Raw genomic sequence first — 16,475 nt, 5'->3', positions numbered from 1 at the left:
TGACTCCGAAAACACATCATCCACAATGTCTAAAACAGGGGGAATGGCTAAAGGCTTGTGCTGGGGGAGAAGGAAATCCCTGAGCCTCTTTTTTGATTCTGAGAAGTCCTGACTCTCCCAGTGAAAATGCTCCCTGAAAGTATGCAAAGTTTCTCCAAACAAATAATCCTCAGGAGGAGATGCAGATGGAATAGACTCTTCAGCATCAGAGTCCTCATAGGGAGGTATAGATAATTCCTGATCAGAAGAGGAATCAGAAGAAATAGAAACCTGATCTGAAGATTCATAATCAGTGTCTTGCCTAGGCCTCTTATCTGGAGGGGGATGGGTACCCCTGATCAAGGTAATGAGGTCTTCAGCCATTTTGGTAATCTGTTTTTAGGCATAGAGGCCTGTGCACGTGGCTCATGCGTCATTTTTTTTAGTTTTAGAAGTTGCTTTTGTCTTTGGTTTTGCAGCTGTCGTCAGTTTGATATGCAAATGTTGAGGCTTGAAAACACCCTCAGAAGCCGGTGCCTGCTCAGTGGCTCCAGACCCATCCGAGGGAGATACATCATCAGTCCAATACCTTGAGTATCTTGCAGCATGCCGGACTCCACATGTGTCGGTAGAGGCCTGCGACTCGAAGGTAGCAGGTATCAGGGGCTGCGAAAGTGCCTCACTGAGTACTGGTGAACCGGCGACTGGCTTAGGAGAAGCTTTGTCGTCGGTTTTGGATCTCGACTGCCTTTCTCTGTCCTTTTCTTTGCGTTTTTTATGTACTCAGGTAGTCGGATTGCTATCTGACGACATTTCTGGGTAGTTAAATCTCTTTCCAAAATACTTAGATGCAAAAAATATACCTACGCTTAATAGTGCGTTGGTTAAATCTAGCACAAAACCAACAGCCAGGCACATTGTGATCAGGGCCTAGGCAAGGAATACAGTATAAATGGAAATCCTTATGAGGTATTTGCTTCCCACAAGTAATACAATTATTAACTTTTTCTGACATCGGTAAAAAGAAAGAAAAAAGTTTCCCCAACAGGTTACTTAGCTTTAGTGAAGACTTCGGTTCTGAAACTCAAACTCGAATATTTCAGTAGTCGGCCGACCGGCACTTGCGAAATGCTTCTGCTTTGGGCACCACGCGGCAAGAAAGACTAAAGAAAATGGTGTCAGCTGCATGTTTTATACCCTTGACGACCTGACGTCATGGAAGAGAAGACAGCAACCGACACAGGACCCAAGACTTTGGAATTCAGGCCGACTGAGGGCAACCTGCCAACAGATTACCCAAATGTAATGACTGCAACAGTGAAACACGAAGAACATCACTGGTAAATCTATGATCTGGTTAAGGTTAGTTTCAGTACAAACTAAGTAAAAATTAAGATTTTGTTTGCAGGGACACTCTTGTCAGCATGGAAAATCAAATAAGGAGGCTTTATGGACAAGGCTTGTAGCTCTGATACTCTACGGGCAGATGTGATGGCTACTAAAAAGGTAGCTTTCCAAGACAAAAATTTCAAATCACACGAGGAAGCTGGCTCGAAAGGTAGGAGAACAATGCATGAAAGCATAAAATTTAGGTTCCATGGGGTATAAGGGGATTTCACAAGTGGTCCGAGATGGAAGGTCCCTTAGAGGAAGGCTTTGGATAGCTTGTGTGACATAGGTTCATAGGTAGGTACTAGGCTAATCGGCCCGAGGCCCTACATAAGCCTAGCCAACAAGGTTGCCTGATTTACGCCACCCAAGAAAGTTATTTTCCTGTGCCACTGTCAAGCAGAGACACAGAAGTGACTTTATGTTCAATCCTTCAAAGCCAAGGTGAAAATTAGAGATTGCGGCAAGTTGTACCTGAACTGTAGCTGCCGCAGCTCCTTTATTGAAAAGCAGAGTCAAAAATTCTAATATGGAGGAAATTGGGGCTTAGTAGGGCTCAATGTTATTTTGAGAAGCCCATATAGAAAATCTTCTCCATTTACTAAGGTATTACTTCCTAGTAGACTTATTAGAAGATATTAAAATATGCTGCATTTTGTTTGAAAGGTTATGGAACCTGGCTATGTTGGGAATTGGAGCAGCCAAGCTGTCAATTTTAGGGACAGAAGAGAGGGATGAAGAGCCCCCGACGAATGCGTCAGAAGGACTGGAACTGGGTCCAGGATCCAAGGCTCTTCCAACATATGAAGTCGAAGGATGGGGAACCAAATCTGATGAGGCCAATGAGGGGCTAACAGAATGATGATCCCTCCCCACGGCTTTTGCTTTCTGTAATACTTTGGGTACCAAGGGAATTGGTTGAAATGTACAGAGGAGACCCAGACGCCAATCGTGTACGAGTGCGTCCCTTGGGGCATCTCCCAGAGGGGGAATCAGGGCAATGTAGCTTCTGCATTTTGTGTTCATGTGGGAAGCAAAAAGGTCGCAGCAAGGCTGGCCCCACCTGCAGAATATTCTCTCCGCTATCTCTTTTTTGAGGGACCACTCGTGAGGCAACAAAATTGCCCTGCTCAGTTCGTCTGCAATCACACTGGATTTCCCCGGGATGTGCATTGCTATCAGAAAGCGCTGGGTGGATGTAGCCCACTGCCATACTCAGAGCCTCATGACAAAGGGGGTAGGACCTGGTTCCTCCTTGTCTGTTTAAGTACCAGACCACTGACATGTTGTCTGTCTGAATCGCAATTGTCTGCAGAGGGAGAGAGTCCTGAAAGTACTGCAACGCCAAAAGTACCGCTCATCTCTAGGACACTGATATGCAGATATGTCTCTTGTTCGGTCCATGTGCCTTGGGCTGTTCTTCACTGAAAATGCCCCCATCAGGGATGTATCCGTGGTCACTGTGGCTGCTGGTGATGGTAGGATAAAAGGAAGCCCTATCGTTACATGAAGAGAGGTCAACCACCACCAAAGATCCTTTTTGCATGTGTTTGTGACAATTATGAGATGAGACATTAGGAGCTCTTGATAAGACCACTGAGTGAATAGCAGCTATTGTAGAATTCGCAAATGCATGTGACCCAATGGTATCACTTATTGCAGCTGCCATCACGCCTAACAACTTTAGCACTTCTAATGCTGGAGCCTTGTCTCTGTATATGATGTTCTGGACCTGTTGACGAAGTAGCAAAACTCTTTCTGCTGGAAGTTTTTAGGTGGTGGTTGTGGTGTCCAATTCTGCTCTGATAAAAACGATATGTTGCAATGGCGACAAAGCAGATTTTTCTGAATTTATGGTAATGTCTAGATGATTGCAGAGAGTGAGAGTGGTGTCCCTGGCTTGTATTAGCTGATGCCTGGTGGTGGTGGAGAGGAGCCAATCATCTAAGTACGGAAACAGCTGGAATCCTAAACTCCACAGGTGAGCCGTGACTACTGCCATACATTTAGTGAACACTCTGGGGGAACTGTAGTGAGACTAAAGGGCAGGGCTCGAAACTGGTAATGATTGGCTTCCAGCCGGAAGCGCAGATGATCCCTGGATGGTCTGGCCACTTTTATATGGTAGTACGCATCCTGTAGATCTATCGAGCACATCCAATTGTCTTTCCCTAAGAAGGGAAGTATCGACTGAAGCGCAACCATCTGGAACTTCTCTTTCTTGACAGATCTGTTTAGTCTGCTGAGGTCCAAAATAGGTCTCCAGTCCCCTGTCTTTTTTGGAACTAAAAGGAATCTTGAGTAAGTTCCGGATCCTGTCTGGTCTGCTGGGACTGGTTGGATGATTCTTTTTCTTAGCAACATTTGGATCTCTAGTGTTGCTTGCTCCCTGTAACTGGGTGGAACGTCCGGGATTTTTGTTGTCAATGGAGGGGGAGTGGCGAAAGGAATGAAATATCTCCTGGAAACTATACTTTGTACCCAGTTGTAGTTTGTTATTTTGAGCCAGGCATCTGGATACAAAGATAAGTGACCCCCGACTGCCTCCAGCGCAGGACAGTCTGGCCTCCTTTCAGGAGCGCTGGTAAGGCTTCCCAAAGAACTGGTCTCTGTTGCCCTGGTTTTGCGGACTCCTCTGCTGCGAGGAAGACGTCTTCCATTATTGCCCCCCTCCTCTGCCCCTGGAGGGGGATTCACCACGTGTGTCCAGAAAGGCTCCTTGGGCTTTTTGAAACCACAACTTTCCTCCCTTTTGACCTTTGGGGTAGGGTCTAGTAGGGGTGGAAAAACAGACTCCGAAGGCAGACAGAGTCTTTCCCTCCTGCTCACACCTGGTCAAAGTTTCCTTAACTTTGGGCCTGAAAAGGGAAGAGCCATCAAAGGGGGTGTTGACAAGGATGACTTAAAGGGCTCCGCGAAGGAACACAAGCACATCCAGGAATGTCTCCTGAGAGCAATTCCTGAACCCGCTGCCTTGCTCATTCCATCAGCTGCATATGAAATGAGACACATGGACGAGTTCACTATGGAACTGCGGCAAGCTGGGAGGTGACTGTCTGAAACTCCTGCAGCTACCATACCCTGAAGAGCATCTCCAAGTTCTTTTAGGAGGTCTCTTTGCAGTCTCGTAAAATGCGTGAGACAGTTCAGTGAACTCATGGCAAAAGTCGCTGAACTGTACATGCGCTTCCCGTATCTATCCATGATCCTAGAGTCTCTGTTAGGAGGATGGAAGAAGTTTCTGACATCTTTTTGGTGGCTGCCGCCGCCACCACCATGGCATCAATTGGCACTCCCTTGGTGAGGAAAGACATATCCTGAGGGGCAGAAATAAATTTATTGGGCCTCCTAGGGACAGGCTCCATGGTATCCAGAGACTCCCACGCCCTCGTTGAGACCAGCTCCATGAGCTCATCGAAGGGCAGAGACACCCAAGAGGTGGAGGGTTGAGACCCGAAAGCCTTCAGGAGAACCAACTCATCTTCAGTAGGGTTGGTGGACTTCCATCCACCCCTCTGCCTAAGGATTTTTAATATCTCAGCAAATGAGATATCTTCAGAGGAGGACCGCGGGGACCCTTCTGATTCATCTAAGTTGGTATCAGACGTGAGAGACTCCTGTGGGGAGTCTAGGTGCTTCCTCTTGCAAATTCTCTTCCTGGGAACCTCATCTGGTGAGGTCTCGGAAAAGCAGGGGCAACCCAGTGTGGATTCCTGAGGCTCAGGGTCTCTATGCTTCGAAAGTATCTGTGAGGTAGAAGTGGACACAGGCACTTTTGGGGAGGAGGTAGTTGGACTTGTAGTTACAGATGTCTTGGGGGACATCACTCTCCTCATGGCTTCAAAGGCACCTCTGCTCCGATGAGAAGGGACCGCTGGGATCTGAAGAAACCACTGATCCCCCCCAGCACTGGAACAGTGGGCTCTGAACCAGAGGTAGGAGCCGAACCCATCCGAGCCGAGGCCCCGAGAAGCAAAGTCGTAACAGACAGGTCAGTCTGACTATCCTCCCCGAACCCGACTGGAGAGTGTCGGCTCCTAGACTTCTCAATAGGCACCGAGGAAGTCCGAATAAACGGAACCGATGGCACTGGAGCAGGCGTCGGCCCCGAAGGCTCAACAATCATCAGGTCCGACTCCTCAGGCTCCAAAGGACTGGTATGGCTCGGAGGAGGAAAAGAAGTCAATGGCATTACAGTTTTTGCTCCAAAACCACTTGGGTTGGAGCCGATAAAAATTTAGCAAAGGCCGGTGACTGTAGCAACTTATGCATCACACGATTCACATCCAAATTGGATAGGCTGATCGAGGACAGAGATAAATGTATGGTTGGAGGAACTGACTGAAGAATGGGAGACTTTAATACTTCGGATACTGGTTCCAGGACTGGGGAACGGCTCTGGAAAGACAGGCCGCTCGGCTCTGAAGGCTTTGGAGCAGACGTCATCTTTTTTTTATTTTGTCACATCAGAAGCGGAAGCCTTAGAAGACTTGGAAAACTGGCTAGATTTATCCTGGTCACACAAAGCTTCCTGAAATGAAGATTTTAGAAGTCCTCTGTCTATGAGTTTTATTTTCTCTCGTGTAGAACTCTGGAGGAAAAAGAACGGCAAATGGAGCAGCTTTCTTGCAAGTGCAAGGCTCCAAGACAATAAACACAATTAACGTGACTGTCACAGACATCTTTTGTCCACATTTTGGACACTTCTTAAAGTCAGACTCAGGATGCTTGTCTTTCTTCTGGTCAGCCATCTTACAGTCCACAGTATCAAAAAATCTACTGTACAGTAACAGATTGTAGCTTTAAAGAGAATACACACACACAGTTTAGTACAGTTAAGCTACAGTAATAAACCCTAAACAACAAATGGCCTACATAAGAAAAAACTGTGAAGAACTATAACTATTCAAAAGCGCTCACACACCGTCTAAAGTTTAAGTATCTTATTTAAACTACAAAGCTATATAACTATGATAACATTATAAAGGCACACCAAGAAGGGAAGGGATTATTAAGGGCCTATAAAAATGAAGGCCAAAAGGAGAAGAAATATAGTACTAATAAGCTATCAAAGTTATAACTATGAAAACTATCACTAACTATTATTAGAATTAACAAATTTAACACGTTTTTTTTTTAAAGAAAAAAGCTATACTGGCCTGAGCTGTGCTAGGAAATTTCCAATCTATTGCAGCAGCAAACTAGATCTGAGGTAACTCAAGGTGCATCATGGGATAGGGGCTTGGCCTCAAGCTGTCTGAAGACCTCGAGCTTTCTAGTAGGCCAGCTCGGAGCAGAGGATCGGCTCCGAACCCATCTGTAAGAATGAACGGTGAGATAGAACAACTTCACATGTAAGCATTCCAAAGTTGCTGCTTAGAAGACCCAACCAGAACAATCCTTGCAAAAAAAACAAAAAATATGCAAACAAGAATTTCAAACATTTTTACAAGCATAATGGAGATAGTTGCATACATGGATGAAGACAAGGGAAATAAAAACATTTCATTACTTTTAAAGATAGTATTTTTAGACGCAAAATCTCAGTGGAAGGATCAAGGATTTCAGCAATACATTTTGGAAACTCACCTTGCATGCTCAACATCTGACCCATTTTTAAAGCTGCTCCACGAACTTTACAGAGTGTTCTCACAATTCGCTCAGCATTTGCTTCTGATAAATAATTACTGGCATTCGGCAACCCATGCTCACCTTAAATAAAAAAGCAAAGCATAACTACAAAATATACCTACTCATTCTACTAAATAAGCTAGGTAATATAAAAATAGGATCATTTAAACAAATTATGGGATGAGCAGACATTGTGGTTATACTACGTAATGTTCATGGTACTGCAAAACACAACTCCTCAAGTGAAGCACCCAGCAAAAAAAAAATAAAAAAATAAACCTTGGAACAATATTAAATGACTGCCACTGTGAGGAGATTTCTTACCATAGCATTACCAGTGAATGCTTAGCAACAGTGGGAATATTCAAAGCAGCCAGCTTTTCCAGTGTGCAACACACTCAAGTGTTTTCATTCTTAGAATGCATAAAGTCAAGCATGCAGCATGTATTAGTTCAGTACTTGATACAATGAAAAACTTAACCCATGATTATGTACAATTTTGTGTGTGTATACATATGTACGTGTGTGTACATATAAGCAAGCATATGCACATGGATATAAATGTATATATATCCATTTATTATTGCATACATAAACACACATATGTAATAATGCTTAAAGGTGTATACTACAGGTATATATCAAGACTGTTAAGGAGTGCTGTGAGGCCCGACACTACAGCAAGAGGGCCTCTTCCCATCCCTGGAAGGTCCATTACTTCCCTACAATTCCACATTGGACGGCATCACTTAAATGATCTCAGTCTTTGTGTTTTGTTTATTTATGGTGAAATACTTCACATTGTAATTTTAAAAATTACTACACAATCATCTATGAATACATGCATCCAAATGCAGATCTGCACGAGTGTGTTTATGTTTCTATACATCTATGCATCCATGTACGTCTGTGCTTACTTCAATCTAGCTCAGAAAAAAAACATAGTACTTGTCAGACTGAAGTTGTAGCATTCTGTTTTTCATTTTATCTGACAGAATACACATTTTAACATCTTATTCCGTTTTAAAAAGTGCTGTTCTGAAATACCCGACTGTGCTTCTCTGATGACTTGAGGAGGTAGAGTGGAACACTGACATTTTGTGTTACACTTTAAAGGAACACAACTTAACACACTACATTAATTATAAAAAGCAGCATTTGGTACTGCAGTACTTTTCTGGCTTGTCAGAACTGTGGCATTTTACTTTGCATTTTATATGGCGGAACACAATGCAGCACTACTCTGTGGTAATAAGCACTAGAGCTGAACTATTATTTTAACTGGAGCTGTGAAGTTGAATAATTTTGCACTGCAATTTATATCAATGGAAAAGGATGAATTTGCATACTGCTTTCAAGCTTTGGAATTGCCAGCTTCTTTTTTTCTTACCTTTAAACAACCAAAAGTTTCACAGCTCTTTTAATCACTGTCAAAATGCAGCACTTGACAGCTATTTTGACATCTAGTAGTTGAGTTTTTTAGTTTAGATAGGATTACAGAATAGTTAAGAAGCCTCAAAGAAGTGCAATTTATAAAGATTCTTTGCTGTCTGTTTTGGATTTTATACAGAATTAATGGCCCAATGCTTCTGAGATTTAACCAGTTTCACTTCTGGATGGCCATTTTCTTATTCATACACACATCTATAAAGACACAGGCACACACAATCACATACTCAAACATGTATCAAAGCAAACTCGTAAAATTGGGTTTTGTAGTTAAAGCACTTTAATCCAAGCAGAATAAACCTGACTCACACTGGCATTTAATACAAAGACACTTTTCCTTTAAATAAATGGTATAACCAAAACATAATTCCCTCATCTTTAAACAAATACTCCAAGAAGAAGACAACAAATTCAACACAACTGGTAAAAGTTTTAACAGAAGCCATTATACAGCCTTAATGCATAAGCTTCAACAATGATCAAAATAACAGTCTTGCTTTCATGCTTTTTCAAAAGCCAAATGAGCAGTCTTAATTTGCAGAGTCTCTCTCTCCCTGCTCACGGTTAGCAGAAATTATATATTTATCTCTTTGCTCTGTCTTATGAACACGGCCTTTCAAACTAGTAGTAGTTTTCCACTTGGTTTCGTGGTGTAGAGGGATGGAACCTGGACTGCAACCAGGTGAAGGGGGATCAATTAGCAACCACACAGAGAGAGAGCAGTGAAGGGGGGGGGGGCTCAATCACTTCTCCCGATGTGGCAGGGAGGGCTGCATGCACTCAGGGACACACAGGGTAGTACAATGTCTCTTGTGGATAAGAGAAAAAAAAATATCATTATACTTCCACAGAAGGGGAAGGGCTGCCTGGAGGGAATCCCCCTTGCACATGTGACAGGACATCCTCCATGGTAAACCTATTTGAAATCTCTCTCCCTGTAGTTGCAAAGAGGGCATGCAGGGCAAAGGGTTGCAAAAACAGTAAAAAGAAAAAAGAAAATCTCAAACCACTCCTGAGTGATGGCCTCACCCTGCTGATGAGGAACATATGGGCTGACTGACTAGGATGTGGCTGAAGTTTACTATCACTTTGATGAAGTACAGGGTATCAAGATGTACATATCTGAATTGCAGTTTGCAAACGTGCATAAAAGCGAATCTGCATTCGTTGTTGTGAAGTCGATGGTCTGCATGGAGACTGCACTACAGCTGGATCAGGAAATGTATCCATTTCCTCACTATAGTGCGATGTCTGAGTTTGTATATATATAATTAGCAGGGGGTGTGGGGGGGCATAGGGTGCCTTTACCCCCTGCTAAACATTAGTTGGACATGTCTGGCCAGTAAGGTGGACTGGGTAATGTCAACTATGTCGAAAATGGACTTGTCGACAGCACTGGTTTCGTCTTTGTGCCTTTCTGATGTTTGTAATTTGCAGTTTATTTGTCAAGTCATTACTCGATGGAATGCCTTTCAAGGTTTTGACAGTAAACCAGAGACTGATTATCAACAGACAGCAAGGGAAAAGACAACAAAAAATGTAGCAGTTTTCCCTAGTTCTGGCTGCACTTTCAAAAAGATGAGTACAAAGCTTTTTTTCAAACTAACTTAAAATAGCTCACGGATAACTTCTAAAATCCACACTGATCTGCATGGAAACAGAGCAGCTCTGATTACACCCAAGCCAAACTCAGCTTACACTTTCTGTAATTCTCCTTAAGGGTAACCACCCCTTCTTTGTGGCAACACAAGTCAAGCAAAACCGAGCAGCTCAGGGTTTATGTATCGACCCTCACAAAATAAGCACGAATGGTCCCCGGCAGACCCAAAGCAACAGCCAAGGAAGCCAACGGATGCAGGTGAGACATTATCTCAGCAGTGCCATGTCCTGCTGCAGTCTATGTTCTATATTAAATGATATGGCTGCAAACAAGAGCCACCTAACCACTCAAGAATTCTCATTTTGGCATGTTACTTTTAGGAGGAAATGATCGGCAACAATCCTGAAATGCTTGCCAGGACTCATTGTACTTTGATGACCAGGGTGAAGCACATCTTTTCCTCTCCCTTTTCCCACTCCCAACCCCATGCCAAACTCACCCTAGTCCAATGTTGTTCACACCCCCTGGCCACAGCCAGGATTGTTTGCTGTCCCATTTCACTAACCCAATCCATCATTTTCTCTGACTTTTGCCAACCCATACCTGCCAGCTATCAAGCCTTTCCTCAATTAACACTGCTCTATTTGTCCCTTCACCTGGGAATTTCACCCAGGATTAGGACAAAAGCTGTCCAGAGAAGGCTGTCATTCAGCCAACAATGAGGCTGATTTATGCCCTCACCAGCATCTTGGCAATGATGATGTTTGGAATAGCCTAACCCTGCCCCTAGGTAGCAGGACTGTAATATGCATTACCATGGAGGCTCACAATACCTTTGCCACATGAGTACACAATTCCATACACCAGTATTGAAGAATATCATTAGGGTGGGGCTTAGTATGCCTAACATCTGCCCCAAAGACCTGCATTTCATAGGTATGTACTAGGCTATTAGCCCTAGGGCCTATATAAGCCTAGCCAAAAAGGTACCCTGGCTTTCGCCACCCAAGAAAAATATTTTCCTGCGCCCCTGTTGAGCAGAGCCACTCCTCCTATGAGGAAATGCAGCACTGTGAGGCTGAGTCCAAGACACCTACCCATCCAGAACGGGCATACCAATCCCCTATGAGCTACATCAGCCAACCAAACTGCATATTAAACTCTGACTGCATGGGCCATAGTCATCTCTTTATCCCTCTACACCACCAAAGCTGAATCTCATCCAGTTCATCTCTTGTTTCCCATTTACAAAGCATTTATAGATAGCCTCACTAGTGATATGCAGGGATGAAGACCTGGCTATGGCCCAGATGATTTTGGGTATGATTAGTGGCTCAGGTGCTTGATAGCAGAGGAAGAAAGGACTGGCGTGACTACCCTGTGGGGAGAGAGTAGGTCCCTAGTTTGACCAGGCCAACACTCCTTGACATGATCTCTGCTGGAGGGCAGGGATGGATTCATAATGTGGAGCTTGTGCAGGTAATGTGGCTGTGGCCACACTAGCTGTGACAGTCCTTGCTGGATACATGGAAAGGAAATCATCATGAACCAATAAAGGGGTACAGGTGGTCCTTATAGTGCTGTAGGAGCCAACGTCACCATACAAGGGGGCTAGTCATGCAAAAATGCTCTCACTACTAGAATACCAGAAACAGCACCTAACACCCTAGCATCTGCCTGCACTCCGGTACCTCCTGACGGCTCTTGTCCCATGGGATCTGAGGAAAAAACTCCTTGCCTCTAGGGAACAAATGGGCTTGAGTCTGATAAAGAGTGGTTTGATGATTAGCAAGGCAGGAAGGGAGTACCATCAACTTAACCACAGAAAAGTTACTGCTGTAGTTAAAAGAATACATGAAAATTAGAAGCACTGATGTCTAGAGAACCAATGAATAATATTTACTTTGAAGAACAGTCAACATTCCAAATGCAGAAAAATACACTTTTAAAACAATATCAATTAAAATGTAAAATTTCATACATGCAAAGGCAACATCAAGACAAACTTCTGAAGGAGTTTTGCACAGCAACTCAACGTTAATGAGGGGGACAAGAAACAACTGCATATGAAAAAGTTTTATACATACAAACATTTTCTCCCCGATGTTTGAAAGAACAAAGATTTAAAAATCAGTTGAGCTAACTGGTAAATGAATACACAGTAGTGCCTCTGCTGCAGTGTTACTTCTGCCACTTGAGCATCTGCAGACCAGAAATGTAGTGGGTAGAATGTACCAAGAGAATTAAGCTTTAAGAAACTATCTGGCTTTAAGAATACATAAAGACGAGCATATTTGTCTTAATAGAGAAAAATTAAATTGAAGCCTTTACTTTTCACTGATGCCTTAGCCTGGATACTTCTCTTTTTTAGTCTCAGATACAAGTTTTTTTTAGTTTTTTATCCAAGCCAGACTTTTGGAGGACAAGCTTAAGCAGGAGTTGCGTGCACTTATCAAGTAAAGCGATATTTCATAGGAAGGCAATATGACTGCTCAAAACTCTCACTGCTAAATCAAAATAACTAGTTGTACGCCTGTGGCATGCACAGACAATGCAGGTCCAGCTTCTTTAATCAGACTGCAGCCTCTATATTCAACTTTAGTGTCACTGTGGGTTCTATTCCCACTGAAATGAGACTTTAAGATCAAATATGCATGAGTTGGTAGTAGCCAAGGTGAACATAAAAGATCTCATGGCAATTACTGAAGAGAGAAGGGATTCTACATTTATAGAAAACTACTAAAAAATGTATATATACTTCATTACAAAAAGAAGAAAATCGTCTTATATGACCACATGTGCTATGAGCAGAAAGATATTACTTCTCTCTCTCATAATTCTTCCCTTTACAAATTCATATTTATCCAGAATAGTTCACCCTCTCAATCTTTTCTATTACAGTCAGAAATTAAGTTAAGACATCAGTATTTCCCATGTCTTACTGTAAAGTACAACATCAAATCTATCATTCCAGATATTCCACACATTGCTATAATACATTATCACTTAAGTTTTCTTTTTCACTTATATTCTCACAATACATATGAACAGTCAAATGCATACTGGTTTCTTTTATTTTTTTTTCAATAATCTCCTATTTGAAGCCCCATATCCAACAATTCTTTTATGCTGCAATATACTCCGTTTCCTCCTTTCCACAGTTTATAAATATGCACAAGCACTCTGCCACTTGTTTAAAATCTTTCCATTCTTTCATTTACTTTCTTTCAGTTTCTTTCCTTTGTTTACACTTTCCCATGTTGCTATAAAATAAAACGTTTAAGAAATGATCTGTCTTCAAGAATGCATGACAAGCACTTATTGTCTTAATGCTGAAATAATAATCTTGTACCATATCCTATTATACACCACAATATTCTTTATACTTACTTATCTTTTGTTGAGCACATTAGTCTCACTAGGCCAGTGGCCTCTTTTCAGGGAAGACCTGAGGTAGTAAAGATACTGACAGGAGAAATTTAGCTAGGCACCGCAGAACTTCCCTTTTTCTTTCTGATAATACCAAACGAAAAGCAACAGGACACTGCTGTGTTGATAAAATGTAGATAAAACTTAATCCAACATAGACAGATAAAACTTACACCCTTCATCAGACAAAGATACATTCTTCAAACAACATTTTTAAAAGATGAGACAACCAACATGTTTAAGGTTAGAATCTTGCAGCATTTGAGTAGCATCAGGAATAGTGACCCAAGTAATGCTTATACAGGCATATCAGTGGCAACCCTACACATAGCTTCAAATTTAGGGCCATTGTTAACATCAAACCAAACAATGGGGGGGGTGATGTAAAACATCAGACAGCTTTGGCTGAATCCAGATGGATCATAGAGTTTATGGCACACAGGATACCAGGATTAAATGATGTCATTCCAGTTAAACCCACCCTCCAAAATAGGCAGGTTTTTCACTAGATGCTATTGGTTGTCTCATCTTTTAAAAATGTTGTTTGAAGAATGTATCTTTATCTGATGAATGTTGGATTAAATTTTATCTACATTTTATCAACACAGCAGTGTCCGTTGATGTTTCTTCCCTGAATGTCGGTTCAGGTGAAGTAAGTAACTGCCATTGGAACAAAACCTTGGTTATGAAAGATAATCCACTACTGAACCTAGGTTTTATTGTCAAGAAGGATGGACAACAAGGTAAATCTGTACCAGTGGCTGTAGATAGAACTTTTGAGGACTTATTACATGATCTTTCCTTTAAAATGAACAAAGAATATGGCATAGTGCCTAGGGGCATGAGGATACTCTGTATGCCAGCCCAGGAGATCGATATCGTGGCAAACACTGAATATCAACACTAGTTTCCAATACATGAACCTCGCCCTGAACTAGAAGGGCTGAAGTTAGAAGTTCAGCAGCTACAAAGCAAATTAGACTCTGAGTTTACTGACTCCAAATATGTGCAGAGACTGGCAGAGCTGCATGAATCTTTAATACAAAGTTAAGTAAAATTAAAAGAGATTTTGAAGATTTCTCTAATGGGAATATCTTCGGATACCAAGGAAGTCAGATCCTGCTGCTGGGGCGTGACAATGATCACTAACTCTGCAGGAAACACTACATAGATGCACAGAGTGTGAGCAGTGATGAGGGGAACAGTGGCAATGGCCAGGCTACACATGGATTAAATGTTGTGTCGGCAGGAAGTACAGTGACTGTCCAAGATGTATCTACAAGCTCTGCTTTGATAGAGAGTACTAGTACAACTACAAACTCCATGGTCAATGAAAATACTGCATATGTAGCCCAAGTGCATGAGGGTTTTGGACAGGCTACCAGCTGCAGTAAGGAAGAAAGGAGTATGGAAGAGATCTTACCTGGACAAGAGAAGAAAGATTCTCTATTGACTACTCATATCAGTACTGGTATTGTTTACAACTTATCTTCTTATACGCTAAATAGAGATGAATTGACAGTACTGAACAAAGGCTTCACCTTTGTACCCATTAGGGTTTGTTCATACAATGAAATTATTATGGACTTGATGTTGTTTTGTCGCAATGTCATGTTGAAGGTAATGTTTGGTAATACTGAAAACAATGTTGCTTTTCCTAAATGAATCTTTTATGAATGGTTGTGAGAGGGATTTAAATACTTTTCAGATGGTAATTTTACCAGATATTATAATCTAACTATACCACAGAAAATGGCTTTACAATGTTTGATGAACAAAGACCTAACTATTAAAGGGGCTGACAAGGGAGGTGCAGTGGTTGTTTTAGACACTGCATGGTATAATGAGAAAGTAAAAAACATGTTAACAGATGACACTTATTTGGAGATTAATCCCCTAGGTGTTAGATTGGTCATTGATAATGTGCACCAGCGTTTAGGGTCTTTATTGAATGAAATGAGGATCACACCTGACATACATGAGTTTTTACGGGTGGACAAACTAGTCACACCAGTATTCAAGGCTTTGCCTAAATAGTGTCTGGCAGATGGTTGGAAGCCACTCTTAAACCATATATGGAGCGGATAGATAACATATTAGTGGATACAGGACATTTTCTGAGGATTCTGGGGTATAGTTAGACCCAATGGAATGGATGGACTGTTAATGATTACATTGGATGTTAACAGTTTATTCACTGTCATCCCAAATGATTATGGTACAACAGCAGTGGGTGAGCTTCTTGCAAAGCAAGATGTGGATTCACATAAAATTGAGTTAGTGAAGGATTTGCTGACACTTGTCTTGGAAAATAATGTGTTTATAGGAGCAGGCTCGAAATCTGGTTCTCTCCACAATTCTGAATAACAAAGTATGGAAGGGCTACATAAGTATGTATGCCCATTTTGTGGACGATATTTTTATTTTATGGAATGGAGACTGTAATTCATTTGACCACTTTCATTCCTACATCCACTCCACCACTACATTCTTGAAATTTACTGCCACAACATCCTATACTCATATAGAGTTTTTGGATGTTTGTGTAGAACAGACACAGGAAGGTTTTGTTTCTAGTTTGTATAAGAAAGAGTGTTACATATTTTTCCAAATATTGTAAAGATATCCAGGGTAAGTGCTATGGATACACAATTTGATGAAGAGTTGGATAAACTAGACAAATGTTTTAAGGATAGAGGCTACAATGAAAGACTGGTACATTGTGTTATTGATGATAGTGTTAAATTAAGACGGACTAGATATAAGACCTGGTTAAAGAGAACATATGGAGGGAATCGTCAATTGATAATAATGCATGCGCAAATGGGTCCCAAACTGATGTTCACATATGGCAGCAATATAAAAGACATCAATAGGATTGTACAAAACAATTGGAATATTTTAACCAGTGATATTGGACTAAGGGACATTGTTGACAATAGTCCCAGATTCCGATATAGGAGAAATAGGAATCTTAAAGATCTATTGTGTAAGGAAA

The 16,475-nt window shown here is 41.8% G+C and overlaps 1 protein-coding gene across 2 annotated transcripts in view; it reads right to left on the bottom strand.

Moving 5' to 3' along the window:
* LOC122805553 (atypical kinase COQ8A, mitochondrial-like) overlaps nucleotides 1-16,475 on the bottom strand; it is a 768,588-nt gene that overhangs the window by 577,691 nt on the left and 174,422 nt on the right. For both annotated transcript variants that reach the window (XM_044075768.1, XM_044075766.1), the window contains exon 6: nucleotides 6,958-7,080. In XM_044075768.1, coding sequence (XP_043931703.1) covers nucleotides 6,958-7,080 — 123 coding nt within the window. The remainder of the gene's footprint in view (nucleotides 1-6,957; nucleotides 7,081-16,475) is intronic.

The sequence above is a fragment of the Protopterus annectens genome, chromosome 6.part1, assembly GCF_019279795.1.
Source record: "Protopterus annectens isolate FY-2018-M chromosome 6.part1, PAN1.0, whole genome shotgun sequence".
Taxonomy (NCBI): domain Eukaryota; kingdom Metazoa; phylum Chordata; order Ceratodontiformes; family Protopteridae; genus Protopterus; species Protopterus annectens.
The sequence above is the reverse complement of the archived record's forward strand: the minus strand, read 5'-3'. Positions and strand labels throughout refer to the sequence as shown.